The 18,062-nt window shown below is 36.3% G+C and overlaps 2 protein-coding genes and 1 non-coding gene across 3 annotated transcripts; 1 reads left to right on the plus strand and 2 right to left on the minus strand.

Annotated features, from left to right (window-relative positions):
- Positions 1-3,813: 3,813 nt before the first annotated feature.
- On the minus strand, positions 3,814-5,376 carry LOC112091898. The gene has a single exon (XM_024166637.1). It carries the CDS (start codon positions 5,374-5,376, stop codon positions 3,814-3,816), a length of 1,563 nt encoding a protein of 520 aa, XP_024022405.1.
- Positions 5,377-5,443: 67 nt separating this feature from the next.
- Positions 5,444-5,550, plus strand: LOC112091919. Its single transcript, XR_002902350.1, has one exon. It is a non-coding gene; the product is annotated as a small nucleolar RNA R71 (small nucleolar RNA).
- A 3,796-nt stretch (positions 5,551-9,346) lies between these two features.
- Positions 9,347-11,618, minus strand: LOC21409486 (zinc finger CCHC domain-containing protein 10). The gene is made up of 2 exons (XM_010099651.2): positions 11,388-11,618; positions 9,347-10,550 (listed from the first exon to the last, which is right to left on the minus strand). The coding sequence occupies exon 2, from the start codon at positions 10,459-10,461 to the stop codon at positions 9,676-9,678; it is 786 nt and encodes a 261-aa protein (XP_010097953.1). The 5' UTR covers positions 10,462-10,550; positions 11,388-11,618; the 3' UTR covers positions 9,347-9,675.
- Positions 11,619-18,062: the final 6,444 nt, after the last annotated feature.

Here is an 18,062-nt window from a genome sequence, read left to right on the forward strand (position 1 = left end):
CAAACAACTATATAGCACCAAATGCGATTACAACCAAACTATATGATATGTGAAATGTTGCTATTGCTCAAGATCATTCCTATCTAACCTAAAATCCATCCCTCAAGCATACCACTAACCATGTAATGATGTTCAAATAGTGTTTTTACCAGTTCAAAAGATCAATGAAGGTTCAAAAGTCATTTTCTCAACTCTCTTAACTCATCAAAAATCAAGCACTTAAACTTGGGAATTTTCTCAGCTGACATGCATTAACATCCATCTTACCACAAGGTTTAGCACGTGCAAAAAGAAACTCTAGAAGTCATTTCTTAGTAACCAAGACAACGAAAATCAACTCAAACCAAACATTTTCAAATCATACTCAGATAACTTTGCAAAAATTTTAACCCAAATATCAACATGACAAAAATCACTCTTGCGCATGAATATGCTCACCACCCCCAACCAAAATCAGACAATGTCCTCAGTGTCAAAAATTATGGAAATATAGAGAAAGAAGACACCTGGATGAAGAGTATTCCATATATGAGCACAGTCTGAGCTTCCTGATATGATTCTCTGAAAACACACACATAAAAAAATGTAAAACAAATAAACAAGGAAAACAGAAAATGAAAATATGGTACAGGAGATGTGAGCAAACTACTCAGGGCTGATAAACAGGGTCGTCAAGAATGATCTCTTCAACCTGGTTCACCCGCTCTAAGTAATTCTTTAGACGCTGACCATTTACTTTGAAGATTCTCCCATCGGTTAGGTCCTCAACCTCGACAGCACCATTGGGAAAAACACATTTTACTACGAATGGGCTAGTCCACCGCGACCTCAACTTACCGGGGTGGAGATGCAAATGGGAATCATAGAGATGAACCTGTTGATTCAACTCAAAATTCTTCCTCAGGATCTGCTTGTCATAGGCCGCTTTCATTTTTGCCTTGTAGATCCTGGAATTGTCATAAGCATCATTCCTTAACTCCTCAATTTCAGAAAGCTGGAGCTTCCGATTGACACCTGCAGCGCTGAGATCAAAGTTGAGGGCTTTGGTAGCCTAATAAGCCTTATGCTCGAGCTCTATAGGTAGATGAAAGGCTTTTCCAAAGACAAGCCGGTAGGGAGACATCCCAAGTTGGGTTTTGTAACAAGTACGGTATGCCTAAAGTGCATCTGGAAGGCGCATAGACCAATCCTTGCGATCGGGATTAACCGTCTTCTCCAGAATTTGCTTAATCTCCCTGTTGGCCAACTTAGCTTGGCCATTTGTCTGTGGGTGATAGGCAGTTGAAACTTTATGAACCACACCATATTTTTGCATCAGAGCCTCAAAATAACGGTTGCTTAAATGGGTGCCTTGATCACTGATGATAGCATGCGGCGTTCCGAATCAAGATAACACATTTTCCTTTTTAAGAACTTTACAACAGTGGTGTTATCATTATTCCGGCACGCCATGGCTTCTACCCACTTAGACACGTAATCCACAGCGAGGACTATGTAGAAGAATCCATAAGAAGGTGGAAATAGTCCCATAAAGTCTATGCCCCAGCAATCGAATATTTCTATTACGAGAATCGGGTTCAAGGGTATCATATGGCGACGGGACAAGGCACCTAGCTTTTGGCACCTCCCACAGGAATGGCAGAAGTCATTGGTGTCATTGAACAAAGTGGGCCAATAGAGACCACAGTGCAAGATCTTTGCGGCGGTCTTCTTCACAGAAAAATGACCGCCACATGCATTATTGTGGCAAAAGTTCAGGACACTAGACACTTCATCATCCGGGATGCATCATCTCATGATCTAATCGGGGCAGTACTTAAAAAGATAGGGGTCATCCCAGTAAAAGTTATGAACCTCAACCAAAAACTTCCTCTTGTCTTGTGCATTCCAGGTAGATGGAATCTCACCAGTCACCAAGTAGTTAACAAAGTGAGCATACCATGGCATCTTAGTAACGGTGAAGAGATGTTCATCGGGGAAGTCATCTCCAATAGCAGGACTTTCGGCGGAATCATAAAACTCAAGACGAGATAAGTGGTCCACCACCACATTTTTAACTCCCTTCTTGTCCTTGATTGTCAAGTCAAATTCCTACAGAAGAAGGATCCGCCTAATTAAACGTGCCTTAGCATCCTTTTTAGAGATAAGGTACTTAAAGGCAGCATGATCTGTAAAGATGGTGATAGGTGAACCAATCAGATAAGCACGAAACTTGTCGAGAGCAAATACGACAACAAGCAACTCTTTTTCAGTAGTTGAGTAGTTCATCTGAGCACTATTCAAAGTACGGCTTGTATAGTAGACAACGAAAGGCTTCCCCTCCCTCTGTTGACCAAGAACGGCCCCCACAGTGTAGTTACTTGCATCACACATGATCTCGAAAGGTAAGCTCCAATCTGGTGACTACATAATAGGGGCAGAAGTCAATTTTACGATGAGTGTTCAGAATGCATCCTCACACTCTTATGTCCAGCTGAACACAACATCTTTTGCTAGGAGGTTTCTTAGCGTTCTCGCTATAGATGAAAAGTTCTGAATGAACCTCCTGTAGAATCCTGCGTGCCCCAGAAAAGATCGAACATCCTTAACAGCCTTGGGGGTGGGCAAATTAGAAATGAGTTCAACCTTGGAGTGGTCGACCTCGATTCCTCTTTCAAAAACAATGTGCCCAAGAACTATGCCGGATGACACCATGAAATGACACTTCTCCCAATTGAGCACGAGACCCTTCTCTTCACATCTTTGCAGAATGACTTCCAAGTTGAGAAGGCACGTGTCGAATGAATCTCTGAAGACTATCAAGTCATCCATGAATACTTCCATGCATTTCTCGATCATGTTGCTGAAAATGCTCATCATACACCTATGAAATGTGGCAGGTGCGTTACATAGTCTAAATGGCATTCGCCGAAAGGCATAAGTACCAAAAGGACATGTGAATGTGGTTTTTTCCTGATCTTCTAATGTTATCTCCATCCGATAATACCTTGAATAGCCATCGAGAAAGCAATAGAAAGGATGACCTGCCACACGTTCTAAGATTTAATCGATGAATGGAAGTGGGAAATGGTCTTTACGAGTGGTGTCGTTAAGCTTGCGATTGTCAATACACATGCGCCAACCAATCACGACCTTCGTGGGAACTACAGCCCCTTTTTCATTTTCCACCACAGTGACCCCCGATTTCTTTGGTACTACCTGGGTTGGACTAACCCACTTGCTATCAGCAACTGGGTAAATTATCTCAGCATCTATTAGCTTGAGAACCTCATTCTTCACAACTTCCTTCATTGTTGGATTCAATCTTCTTTGAGGATCTCTTCGGGGGTTAGCCCCTTCTTCCAAATGAATATGATGGGAGCAAATCAAAGGACGGATTCCTTTAATGTCAGTAATCGTCCAACCCAATGCAAATTTATGCTTTCGCAACATGGTGATTAACCGCTGCTCTTTTGATGCATCCAGTTTGGAAGAAATGATAACAGGAAAGGTATCGCCAACTCCCAAAAATGCATGCTTCAATCCTTCAGGTAGTTGAGCAAGTTTGACTGTAGGGGTCTCCTCGATGGAAGGCTTTGGTTTCTCTCTTCCTTGCAGAAGTTCCTCAAAACATAGTTGCTTAAACTTAATTCCTCTGTCCTGTGAGTTGTTGAAAATTGCAGACAAGTGAGCTAACTCAACAGAACCGGAATTTTCAGAATCAGAATTTTGGAGGAGGCTTTCAAGATTTTCAGAGTTGCTTTGCAGCTGAACCTCCTCCTCGACAAATGTGTCGATCATGAATGTTTGGTGACACTCGTCGTCACCTTGTGGTTATTTTACAATGTTGAAAACATTTACCTCGAGAGTCATGTTCCCAAAAGAGATCTTCATTAGACCATTTCTACAGTTAATTAGGGCATTTGTTGTCGCAAGGAATGGTCTTCCAAGGATGATCGGGATTTTTGACTCTACATCAACCACTGACTGAGTGTCCAAAACAACAAAATCCACGGGATAGTAGAACTTATCAACTTGCAATAACACGTCTTCAACTATTCCACATGGTTTCTTGATGGATCGATCGGCCAATTGCAGTACTACAGGTGTCCGCTTAATCTCTCCAAGACCAAGTTGCGAGTAAACTGAATAAGGCATGAGGTTTACACTCGCTCCAAGATCCAACAATGCTTGGCCGAATTCGTGTGTCCCAATTGTGCAGGAAATGGTGGGACAACTAGGATCTTTGTACTTTAGCAGTGTCTTCTGCTCAATCACTACACTCACTTGTTCCGTCAAGAATGTAGTCTTCTTGACGTGGTGCTTTCTCTTTATGGTGCATATATCCTTGATAACCTTAGCGTAGGCTGGCACTTGCTTGATCACTTGTAGTAAGGGAAGATTGATCTTCAATTGTGTCAAGTGCTCCAGGATCTCACTTTGATTTTTTGGCACTTTCCCAGCAGGTCGGAGAGCTTGGGGAAAAGGCACCTTTATCAGAATTTTTATTGGCTCTTCTTTCTCCTGAGCCGATTCTTCATTACTCAAAGTGGTTGTACATGTTGATGGCGTGTCAAAATTCATACCACTTGGAGTAGAGATGGCGTTAACTTCCTTGATATTTTGACCTTTAGAGTTGGAAGTTTGAGCAATGTGTTGTCCTCTCAAATTGGATTGGGCTTGTGATGGAAATCTATGGTGCTCCTGAACGGTTAAAGCTTCTGTTAGCTTTGTGATCTGACTTTTTATTTCCTTGTTCTCTTCCACCAGCTGCGTGAGCATTGAATCAACCCTTTGATTCATTTTATTTTGCGTGTCCATAAAAGCTTTTAGGGTATCCTCTAAAGAATTCCCTTTCGGCTGCATGTAATTCTGAAGCGCAAAATATGTCCTTGGTGGTTGAGATTGTTGCTCTGATCTCCATTGCCCTCCAAATGATTGTGCATGTTGGTTCGAATCTCGCCAACTGAAGTTCGGGTGGTTTTTCCAACCAGGACTGTAAGTTTTTGAGAAAGGTCCACAAGGCTTTTTGTATGTGCCCAATGCATTGCACTGCTCCTCGTATACCCCTCTCATTTCACTTGAAGTGTGGCAATCCTGAGCTAGATGGCCCTCTCCACCATAAATGAAACAGGGCTCATATGCCTCTGTCCTTCCCACCATGTGGGGTCCTTTACTATCTTTACTTTTGAGGGCCTCAATTTGCTTTGTCAATGCTTCAACTTGGGCCTTGAGGCTGTCATCTTCCCTTAATTGATAAACTCCAACTACTCGGGACCTACTGGTGCTCTCAGTAGCACTCGGTCCAATCCAAGTATGAGCTTTCTCAGCTAACTCATTCAGGTACTCGATAGCTTCGTCAGGATCCTTTTGGAGAAAATCCTCATTGCACATCATCTTGACAAATTGGCACTCTCGGATTGTGAGTCCATCGTAGAAATAGCTTAGGAGGTGCCAACATTCATATCTATGGTGGGGACACAGATTTAACAGATCTTTAAAATGCTCTCAAGCTTGATAGGTAGTTCCATTTTCCTTCTGAGTGAAATTCGAGATCTGTCGTTTCAAATTGTTGGTCTTGTGGTATGAGAAATACTTGTTAAAAAATGTCGTCGTCATTTCTTCCCACGTACCAATAGACTTGGGCCTAAGAAAATACAACCAGTTTTTGGCCTTGTCCGTCAGATAGAAAGGGAAAAACTTCAATCTCACGATGTTTGCGGCCTTAGCACGGCTGTGAAAGGTGGCCACCACCTCTTCAAACTCCCAGATGTTTACATATGGATTCTCGTTCTTTAACCCGTGAAAGGTTGGGAGAAGTGCAATCATGCCCGGCTTGAAATCCGTAGGTGGTTCATTCAGTGGGAACTTGATACAAGATGGGATGGCCGTGCGCGTTGGGTGCAGGTAATCTTGCAACGTCCTCTACTGAACTTCCTCGTGTTGTGCCATTGCGAATAGATTTTGAAATGCGAATTCCAATGACGAGTGTGAAGACGGAGGCGTAGAAGACGAGTCGGATAGAGTTTCATTAGGGGTTTCGAAGTCTTGATGTTGAGCAAAACTCCCTAGTTCGTCTCTATACCGATGCATTCACCCTAAGCGGCCTTTTTTTTAATTTTTAATTTTTTTAAAAAAAATTTTTGTTTTTTTTTTAAATTTAATCAACACAAAAGAAAATAATTATACAGTAACATAAATTGTCACCACCGAGAGTGCTCCTAGGAAAGACTATAGCTCTTGGCTCAATGAATAGTCTCCTAGATAGAGCAAAGTTCCTAGGAAAGATTAGTGGGGCGAAGCCCACTTAAGTACCAACTTTTCTAGACAAAACTCCCTCAGATTGCACTTTCCACGTAACCACACAATTATTCTCAAAATCAATTATTAAATTTTATTGAATAAATTATGAAATGAAAGCTAATTAATGGAAACTATTCCTAAAGTAAAAGGCTTAAATCTACCAAATTATGAAATTTCTATATTTAGAATAGTCAATTAATTACAATCCTAATTATAATCGTAAGAATTAATAAAAACTATAAAAGGAAAAATTAAATTAGGCAATAAGATAATAATTAACAATTAAATTATATAAATTGAGAAACAAAATAAAATCCTAATCTATCAAAATTAGAAGATGACAAAACCAAATCAATGATACTTTAAATTGTTAAAAGGAAAGATCTAATATTACAATGAGAAAATTGCCAATTAAAATAAATCCTACGGATTAACTCCTACCAATTAATAACGAAAAATTATAGGAAAGTGAACTAGAAAAAGATTTTTTTATTAATATAAAGAAACAAAAAGAAAGGAATGTGCACGGGGATTTAAGGGGACAGCTAGCAACTGGCCTTTTTTTTAAAATCAAATTTTAATAAAGAGAATGGAAACTAACGCTAAAAAGAATGAAACAAAAAAGACGAAGAAAAGAAAAAGAAATAGAAAGACAAATGCAGTAAACAAAGATTGTTTTTTTTTTTTTGAAAACTAAAAGAACGTGAATAAAGGCTAGACAAAGACTAATAACTAAAAATAAAAAACACAGCTTAATAGCAAAGAAAATAATAATAAAAAAAATGTACACTTACCTCTTTGGCACAAAAATCTACTGATCAATCTTGTTAATAGCACATTCCCGGTAACGACGTTAAAATTTGATTAACGCCCAAAAGTGATGTTCACAAGCGGTTAATTGTAGCACAGAATAGTGGTCATATCCACAGAGAGATAACAACATAACAAGAAAGATTAGCAAAATAAGAGCGTTAGAGAAAAATAAATAATAAGGGAATTAAAGAAAAAAAGAGTTTTGAAGACTTTGTTGCAAATAAAAAGGAGAGAAGATTTGTGTGGAAGAAATTCAATAGTAAAAACGGTAAGATGTCGATAATCCCTAATATTTTGTTCACCAATTCAAGTTTTGATTCACAAAATAAAAGAATCGAATAAATTAAATCTCTATGTTGACTCCGAAAATATTATTATTACAACTTATCCAAAATCGACAATTTATCAATTTGACAATATTACAGTAAAAGACAATTTGTAAAATAATTTGAATAACAAAACAATACGTGAGATAATTACATAAGAAAAGCGTGATTGAACTTATATAAAAATTAGCACATAATATTTTAAAAAGTAAAAGAAAGATGAGATTTAATTCATTCGGATGTTAAAGTTTACAGCAGAAGGAATGAATACCCAAATTAGGCCACACAACAAAAGTTCATCTCTAACCTCACCAAGAGAACTCTAGCCTAACTTGCAAAACATTCTCATAAATTCTAGAGAGAAAATATGAGACTGACAGCAAAACGATAGAAAACTGAATATTAAAAGCTTTTTAAGACCTTAGACTAATCCCTCTATTTATAGTGTTTAGAGGTTGCCTGTCAAATAAGGAAACAAATAATAAAAATAGAAAATTACAAAAGAAAAAGAAATTAAATTAAATTAAACATAAATTAGGAGAAATCATATATTTAATTTGGGGAAAAAATCTGATAATTTGCTCTGATTTTTGGAGAAGAAATTTAGATTCAACATCAAAGGGGACACGTGTCGCATTACAGTTGAAAGATGGAGTCAGTTCACCACGTGTCGCGCTCAGAGTGGTTGGAGTGTGCTGGCGCGAAATTAAAGCAGGGGACAAGTTGACAGCTGGCGTGCATTCATTGGGAAGTGAGGCTGGCATCGCAGACACGGGACCCACGCAGAGGAAAGCTTTGGACGCGCTCTGATGTTTGCGTGGAAGGAACACGCGCGCTGAGAGCGGGCGTGCTGGTGACGCGCGCGAGGAAGAGTCAAGAAACGCGGAAGAGCTGGGGCCCACACGGAGGGAAATGATAGTTGTTTGGCTCGGCTTGGTGGCTTGACTCGGCTTGCACGGCTCTGTCTCTATATGGCTGGGCTTGGCTGACTTAGAGTGGCTGAAAACATGACTTTCATGGTTTCTTTTTGTGTGACTTTTTACACTGCTCTTTATCTGCAAATAATTAAGCAACTAGACAAATTCTAATGAAAAATATTCTGAATAAAAATAATGTAATTATTTAATTAAAGCTTAAATATTTTAATATTATATAAATCAAAAACAATATTTAGGATGCATTTTCATGCACTAATCACTACGCTTTCGCTTCCTCACAGAAATTTTTTAACAAAAAAGTGTTCCCAACAAATTGTCCCCCAAATTTTGATGTGCAACATGTTTTTTCTTTTTCCCGCTAATAGATGCACAACTTGGTTCATGCACAGAAACTTTCAGGAAGCACTTGATAGTACTCAAAAGGTGGATAAATGTTTGTTAATAATACAAAAAAGCCTAAATTTAGATTCAGAACAATATTGGTTGAATAATGCAGCAGAGAGTTCTCCCTCCGATTTGTATCATGTATTGACCAATCTACCAAGTAAACCTTCCAGGAACCGTGTGAGAGACATTGCAGCCTAACAGAAAAGCAAACAAAACTAACAGAAACAAGGAACTAGGACTCTATCATTCCTTTTTTAAAGCAAAATTAAATGAAATGAAACGATAGCAAGTCAATCCCATATTCACAGATTCGGCTTTCGCAATGCATTTTGGTCTGTGTGCATCCCAATTGCAGGAAAAATGCACCCCAATATCCCTATAAGCTCAAGGACACAGACATCAATTAGTGCATTCTCAAATTTTTTAATATCATATGCAAAGACATGTATTCAGACACACACACAAACTCGGTATCTGGACCCAAAAAATTTGCAACGAAGATATGTATCCACATTCCATATATTGTTAACCTCATGTAGAAGAAGTGACAAACCATCAACAAATATTTATGACCAAGGAATGGACAAGAACTTAAAAACCAGTGAAAAGAGTTGGGCAATGCACTACTTCCACAAAAGAACTAAAAGCAACACATGAAAATGTGATATGAAAAAGTAACTACAGCAAACTTATTAGAATCTCGCATACAGTCAAAATGAAATGGGTAGATGTTGATACGAGAAAAGCAACAACAAGAACTCATCCACTTAGCCCTTCGTCTGCTAGTCTTCTCAAGTACGGATGAATAATGTCGATGGGAAACTATCGAAGGTTCTAGAGATTTCAGGTTTATAACTAGTCGAACACAGACCTAAGCTAATTACATAGCTCGTTCTCTTCCCCTTTCCTTCCCTCTTGACTTACCGTTGTTAACGCCTTTTGCTGTGCCTCCTGCTCTTTCTCCTGCTGCTCCGATCGTCAGAATCAGAATCCGATGCCGAGTCAGAATCAGAAAAATCCGATGATGAGTTGTACCTCCGACGCCTACCTCTACTTTTCTTCTTTTTCTTCTTCCACCGCCTCCTCTCCTCCTCAGAATCAGAGGATGAACTATAATCCGAACTACTCTCCTCTGAAGAATAATCGGAAGCTTTAGCTGATGATGACCCACTATCAGTCTCGAAAACTGAAGCCTCACTATCACTGCCAGAATCAGAATCTGACCTGTGCTTCCTTTTGCTTTTCTTAGACTGCTTGCTTTTCTCTTCATCCTCTTTAGCATCTGGATTATCCAAATCATATGAAATTGACACCTTCATTTTCAATTTCGGGTTCTTCAACTGCTGAGTCCGAGAGGGCCGTGAGATATAAACGCGTTCGTTCTTGCACTCATACGTCCAATGCCCAGGCTGAAAACACTTCTGGCATTGCGAAGCTGCGCCACCAACAGTAGACATACTGGCCTTAAGGTCTTTCCTCTCACCCAGTCTTACAGCCTTTTCAGTACTCATCAGGTACATCTGTCTTTTCGCTTCTCGTTTCTCCTGCCATCTGCTAGGCCCTTCTTCTTTCTGCCCATATGCATTGACGTTTCTAGCCGCAGCTGCAGCCGCTCTCTCTGCCTGAGCTCGACTAAGACCCTTTGCAGCACTCAAGGCGGCAGCCTTGATTCTTTCAGCTGCCGCCTGAGCTTTCTCTTCTTTCTTACTCGACATGTTTTAGAACACAGTTCGTTCTTAAACAAGAACTTGCAAAAAATTGGAACTTCAACTCCCCAGTCAACGTCAGCGCAAGCTCACTTACCCTGCATTCACCAATTAACATAATCACTCACTTTGATATGTTCCAATCCTCATCATAGTCTATGGTCAAGAACCCTAGAAAAATATAATGTACAGATAACAGTGGCAACATTACAGTAACGGAGGGAATTAGATAGCCAAAAAAATTTCACTAATCAAAAACCAACAACTAGACCAGAGTCAGAGAAGATAGAAACAAAAGTGGCGCTAGCAAAATCAGTATGTTTTCCATTTATGCCCAATTATTCTAGCTTAACTTTACTTCTAGTTATAAAAGCTTTCTGCAATGTCTGCTTATAAGCGTCAAGCCATGAAGGCAATTGCGTAAGACCCCTTATTAGGAAATTTTTAACCAATTAAGTCTCAAAATATTGAATTTATCATATTAATTAGGGTTTTTTTTTTTTTTTCCAAGAGTGAATCCTGTAGCCTCAGCTTAATTCCTTAATCTTTGCGGCTCAAGATAAATATCTTAAAAATATGAACAAGAATTCTCACGCCCAGAATCCAAATCGGTAACTAATACGGTTTAATAAAATTACGAAAACCAAAATCAAACTCAGGTTTTTAGGGCTGAACATAGAGGGCTTCTATAGCTATGCAAAACAAAGACTTTAGAAAGATATTCAATCAGATTTCAGAACTGACAAGAAAATGATGAAGGAAACACTCAAACGGCTCGTATCTATGGACAGAGAAAATTTCGGGATTTTAGGGTTTCTTTTTTCTTTTTGTAAAATCAGAAGAATAAAAGAGATTTCATCACACAGAAATGAAATCTAGAAGGAAGGATCAATTCATTTAGGAACTTTTGGATTAAGATAATTCAAAAACCCTACCTCAGAATTTCAAGATCTCCAGATAGCTCCTTGCTCCAAAAAGATTCGCTGCAGAAAATTGGCCTTCTACTCTGTGGAAAGCTCGGTGGTGCAGCCAAGGAAAGAAAACTTCGGTTGTGCTTCCTAGGAGAGCAAGGGAGGGACGTTCGGCTTGAGGGGGAAGTTCGGGGAACGAAGAGAGAGAGAGAGAGAGAAGGGGAAAAGGGCAAAAGGAAAGAGAGGGAGAGGGAGAGGGAGAGAGGGGTGCTTGAGAAAGAAGTTCAGATATGAAGTTGGTCACTTTTGTAAAATTCAGAAACTTTGTGTCAAAACGTAATTTTAATAACGTGTAGGGAAATTTTCATTTCTGGAACCTTGGAAAAGATAAAAATTCACTTTTGAATTATAATTCACGTTTATTTAGATTATTTTTTCTCATAAAAATTTAAATTTAATTTTTTTTATAGTGTTTTCTCTCGCATGAATTCATTTTTTAACTTAAATTTTTAACTCGAACGAGCAAAATAAATAGACCATATTTTCTTAAGAGTTTTTTAAATAGGTCTCGGAAAAAACCACTAAAAAGTTCTTATTTTTAGCCGTCAAATCTATATTAGAATTGTCTATTTCTTTTTCAATTTTATGTGATTTTGATCAAATTTAACGCCCATAAATAAAATTTACAAAAATTGCCACCACAATTTCATCAACATCTGTCTTCTACAACCCATCTTTTCTGTTTCATTTCACTCTGTGGCTTAAATAACAAATAAAAGGCTTCCATGGAAAGTGAAAACCTGATTTATTGAAAGGGGTGCGTTTATTGACATCTCATTTTTTTACTTTTTACACACCTCTTTTTGATATTTTTAAATTACCCATTAATAGAATAACTTATGCGGACCCTGCTATTATAAATATATGTTAGAAATAATGTCTTAGAAACATGAGATGTAATAAGATATTTATTATTTATTTAATAAAAGATTTTATTTATTATTTTATGTGCATGTATTGTTGAATATTTTACGAATGTCACTGAAAATTCTATGATTATTTATGTGACCTTAAATATTGTATATAAGAATTATATGCGAGAGGATAATATTTAAGGATAATAATCAAAATGATGTTCGTAATGAATTTAATTAAAGTTTAGAATTCTATAATTAAAACATTACTAATACATGTCATTCTCATTTATAATGAGACGGTGTTATCCACACTATTAATATGGTGAGATATTGAATGAATGTATTACGCATAATGAGATTATACGGAACAGGGACATCCACACAATATGAAGTTTTGATAATTTAAGTATAGAAATTCTAATTGAGTCTACCGATAGTTATATATAGAATGATCTTACTCCTGAGTTATTAGCAGACTCCTATTTATGGATTTATGTCTTTTGATTTACTCGGTATGGATTTTGAGATCTTAAATCATATTCTTTGTACTTTATAGACATGATGGAGTGAGTAGCCGAGAATGTTATTATACCAGATAGAATCCATTCCTTCTTGAGAAAGAAGTAGATAAATAATTCTCTTAAGGATTAATTCGGTACTTGGACCAATAGGAGCTCAGATTCATGAATTTGTTTCATGAATCATGTCCATTAGAGAATCAATGGTACTAAAGGATTTCACCTAACTCTAATTATGAATTATTTATGGAGGATTTATCTATATGTAATGACTATATTAAATGGACACTTTATAGTTTAAAAGTAATTTATATTTATAATTATCAGAGTACAATTCTAAGTTTATAGTGCAGTAACTTTTGAAATTAATAAAATTAATTAGTTAATTAAAACGTTTAATTAATTATTAATTTTATTGGAGCACAAAATTATATGTTCATGAGTCTCCGCGTCGTTCTTGTAATCCTACAAGACACTAAAGGTAAAATGAGAATTTTAAAATTTTAAAATTCTAAAAATAACGCTCAAGGATAATTAATTGAGAATTAATTATAAATTAAATAATGTGATTATTTAAGTTTAAATTAAAATTTTGAAAAACAAATGTAAAGGTGTTCACATAGTGTGAAAACCCAACATAGTGTGAATCTATTTGAAATTCAATTGCTTACTCTTTAAGTTATAAATTGACTTATTTGATAAGTTATCTAATTTAAAATTTAAATTGATTTAAATTTGACTTAAATTAAAATTTGAATTGAAGTAAAAATTAGGCTGTAGAATAAATGAAAAGTTTTAATCTATTCTTTACTTGCAGATGTGCTTATCGCAGGGAGAAATTTCCTTGTGCCGACAAGAAAAAAGAAAACTCAAAAAGGGCACAATATCTTCTTAGAAATCCATGTCCACTTGGGCATTCACTTCCTCCAGCGTCGGCCTCTCATCAACGTCCGCTTGGGCATCATAGTTGCCTTCTTCCTTTCCATTCTCCATCATCCACATGCCTTCTTCCTTTAGTTTGAAATTGATATTTTCTTGAAACCTTCATTTGGGCAATCAGTTCTTAAAAAAAAAAAAAATGATCTTCGTTAAGAAAAGATGTTTTAGTTCTTTTGGTCTCAGATCCCATACTTGTTATAGTTAATTTATTTCATATACTCAACTCAAATAATTAATTTTATTTTAATATTTTTCTCTCATAAAATATTTAAATTTTAAACATTAAAATCAAGAATTATAGTTTGAAATTTTTTTTAAATTAGCCTTTTTTTCTTTGCTTGTTGATCACTATTATAGCTCTGCTTCAAATTCATTATGATTTTTCCGTTGACTTTTCTTTGATGAAGTTCTTTCAAGGTATAAAAATTATAAAAAGTACTTCCTCTTCATGTGCACACAAAGAAAAAAAAAAGTAGATTGATAAATAAAAGGCTGGTTTAATTTGTTAGTTCGAGTTTTTAATTTGAGTTGTGATGTAATTTTATGTGAGAGATTTTTACTGTAATAAAAAAGTTAAATGTGATTATTTTTGAGAATTTTTTACTATAATAAAACTCAAATTCTAAATTCGAATCAGTAAAATGAATGAGACCACGTAGGATGGTGAGTTTACATTTGGTTGCGTATGGTTTTTTATAAGATGCGGACACATGCATGGTTAGACAATATACTCACAAATTTTCAGCCAATCAAAGTGGAGTCGAGAACTTTTTTATGCGAACTACCTGTAGTGTTAAAAATGTATTTTAAATACAATACTTTATTAAACTGATTAATGTGACAGCCATTACACAAATAATATTTTCCCTTAATAAATCTGTTACTTTGTCCTTCCTATTTTTTCTATCATTTTTGTCGACGATGAAAGTTTATTAGCTCGAATTAAGTCTAAGGAATTTTTGCACGCAAATTAATGAATAATAAATGCAAAAATAAAAGATGAAGACAAGATTTATAGAGACTCAGCTGGTGCAATGCCTACGGCCTTTTTGGGTTCTCAGCTTTTCACTAATTCTCAAAAGTACAAAAACAATTGTCAAATTATCTAAGAGGTTAAACTTGTGTGTAAAAAATGAAGGAGGAATCTTAACCTCTCTTTATAGATCTCCAATCTCTTTCAAATTGGGATCTTAGGTCTTTCTTTATCCACTAATACAGACAGGGGATATAACAACCGTTATTAACCATTGTTAGAAGATTTAGTTACAAAAACTATCATCTAATCGCGAGTCTTTAAATGTCTGAGGCATTTAACAACGATTTAAAAACGTCATCTGATGTATTAATTTTAGACAACGGATTTTAAAAATACCATCGTCTAAAGTATTATTTTTTTAAAATTTTTTTTGCTTTACTGAAGGCATACAAAAAATTTATGTCTGCATATACAAAAACGTCATCTAACTTCTATAAGTGCAGGAAATTATGTCTCCGCTACCACCACGAGCCCCAACAAAATTTCATATTTAAAGCTCAACCACAAATATTGCACCGCGAGCTTTTCGGACCGGACCAAATAAAAGTCGGATCACCGTACTCTAACAAGTAATAATACATATATTTAATAGATTCCTAAAAAGTGGTCGAACCTTATATTATCCAACCATGCTCATTAAGTCATACCAGCCCTACCTTCCCTTTCAAAATGTCATTTTCTTTCTCTTTAGTATAACAAAACACTAACATTAGAGCAAAGCACTTATTGGTTGGAAAATAAAAAAAAAATGTATCCTCCAAATTCAAAGATCTCTGAGGAACACTCAAAAGGCTAATCATACATAACCAAAACATGGGACAAACATATATACTAGAAATCTACAACCATGAGTTGAAAAAAAAAAACAAAACAAAAAGAAAGAAAGAAAATAAAATAAAATGAACAAGAGCATAAGAAGGGAACTTACACAATCTGATAGAGGTTCCAGAGTACAGAGTAAGAGTGTAAATCTTTAATTAGATAAAAAAAAAAGGTAAACAATGTAACAACCACTTTTATATTTCATAAACAAGTAGAAAACCCACAAGTTTGACCTCGAAACAGATCTGCACTGCACTTAATTGTCATTAGGAGACAACTTTCATAAGAGTCATAATAGATCTCAGTCACACGCTGCATCAAACACCTATAAAGTATTATTGTAACGTCCTTCAGAATTAAACGTGTATAATTATGTTAAATTGTGAGTTATTAGTATGCCTAATTTGATTTTCACAATTAATTAAGAAACTTTAAATTATTTTCAATATTTATGATTTCACCCTAAAATTTTTTGAAAATATACTTAAATTTTAGTGCATTTTCCTTTTTTTTTCTTTCTATTTTTCCCTTTTCCCTTTTTCCTTTTCTTTTCTTTTTTCCTTTTCTTCTTTTTCCTTTCCCTTTTTCCTTCCCGTGCAGCCCACATAACCCCCCTCTCTCTCTCCCTCTTTCTTTTTCTTTTCTCTCTCTCTCCTCTGGTTTCTCCCACCGCCGCCCTTCTCTCTCTCCTTTCTTCTTCCACGCCGGCAACCACCTCCGGGCTCTCTCTCGCCGGCTGTCTCTCTCTCCAGTTCTCTCTCTCTCTCTCTCTCTCTCTCTCTCTCTCTCTCTCTCTCTCTCTCTCTCTCTCTCTCTCTCTCTCTCTCTCTCTCTCTCTCTCTCTCTCTCTCTCTCTCTCTCTCTCTCTCTCTCTCTCTCTCTCTCTCTCTCTCTCTCTCTCTCTCTCTCTCTCTCTCTCTCTCTCTCTCTCTCTCTCTCTCTCTCTCTCTCTCTCTCTCTCTCTCTCTCTCTCTCTCTCTCTCTCTCTCTCTCTCTCTCTCTCTCTCTCTCTCTCTCTCTCTCTCTCTCTCTCTCTCTCTCTCTCTCTCTCTCTCTCTCTCTCTGCTTGCTGCCGAGACACAAAAAAAAAGCCATAGAAAATGGGAGAAACATAGGAAAACAAGGCTTCATCAATTAATTTGAGGTAAAATCCCTTGAAACCCACTCTTGATTTGAATTTTAAACTTGAGAAAGTTTAATTTTGGTTAGATTTGAATTATTTTTAGTTAGGGTTTGTATTAGAACAATTGTTATTAGAATTGAATGAAATTTGGAGGTTTTCAGTTATTGGACTTTTTGAATTGATTGGAAATTGATTTTGATGGATTCTAGAGAATTTATTTTGAAATTGAACTTAAATTGCAAGTTTGGCATCTTTCTTATTTATGCCGACATGCTGCCAAAATTTCTTTAAAAAGTTATTTTTAAGCTGAAATTAAATAAGAAACCAAACCCATGAATTGGATTTCAAACTTTAAAGAACCCCCGAACTGATTATAAAATTGTTTGTGAAACTTAAATTTGAGTCAAGGCACACTAATAAGAAACAATTAAACATGATTGAGCTTGATTCGTTTTAGGAATGAGAAATACTTCCTAAGATATTGCTTTTGTAATAAAGCTAGTAGAGAATGTCAAGTATTAAAGCTTTAAGGAAAGCGGATGCTAGGAGAACGAACGGCTAGCCCAGGTTTGACATCGAGAGGTAGGATATTCTTATCCATATTCTTGTTAGCCTTACTTTAAATGATTTTGGCCAATGAAAATGTTTTAGAACAAAACATGTTGAAAGAAAATGGTTTTAAAGGAAAAGCATGAATAATGCTATTGACTTTCCAATGGTTTTTGGAAACAATATTTTTAAAAGTATCATTTCTTAAAATGAAATATTTTAAGAAATGATAAAACGCAGTGTAGCCTCAGTGATCGGGATATAAGAATCGTATCCTTGGGGCAAGACCCTAAACCCGTACGGATCCACTTTCTTGCTCCGTGGTGTTATGGCTCTGCACATTTTCATTATACAGACATTTTATCACTTCTTGCCCAGTGGTGTTATGGTTCTGCATATTTTCATTATACAGATATTTTACTACTACAACGTGAGTATTTCCTTTTTTTTTAAAAGATGATCAGTTTCGGGTGTATGTTTTCAGACCGTGAGTACCTTTATTTACTATGTTTTATAAAATTATATCCTACTGGGCCTTCCGCTCACTTTTCTATGTTTCAAATGTGTTAAACCCCTCCAGGCGACGCGAGGAGTAGTGCGGAATAGGTAGCTTCTACTGGTGAGGTGAATCTGTCTTCGAGAAGTGAAGATTTGCATTTTCTTTCCTTTTATCTCAAGGCATGTATTAAATTATAGATTATAAACTCAAATATTACTAGACTGTGGTTGATGTCAACATTTACTTTTGTTTATAGTCATGTATGCTAAACCTATAGGAATTCCTGACATGATACT

Source organism: Morus notabilis, unplaced genomic scaffold (assembly GCF_000414095.1).
Source record: "Morus notabilis unplaced genomic scaffold, ASM41409v2 Scaffold35, whole genome shotgun sequence".
Taxonomy (NCBI): domain Eukaryota; kingdom Viridiplantae; phylum Streptophyta; class Magnoliopsida; order Rosales; family Moraceae; genus Morus; species Morus notabilis.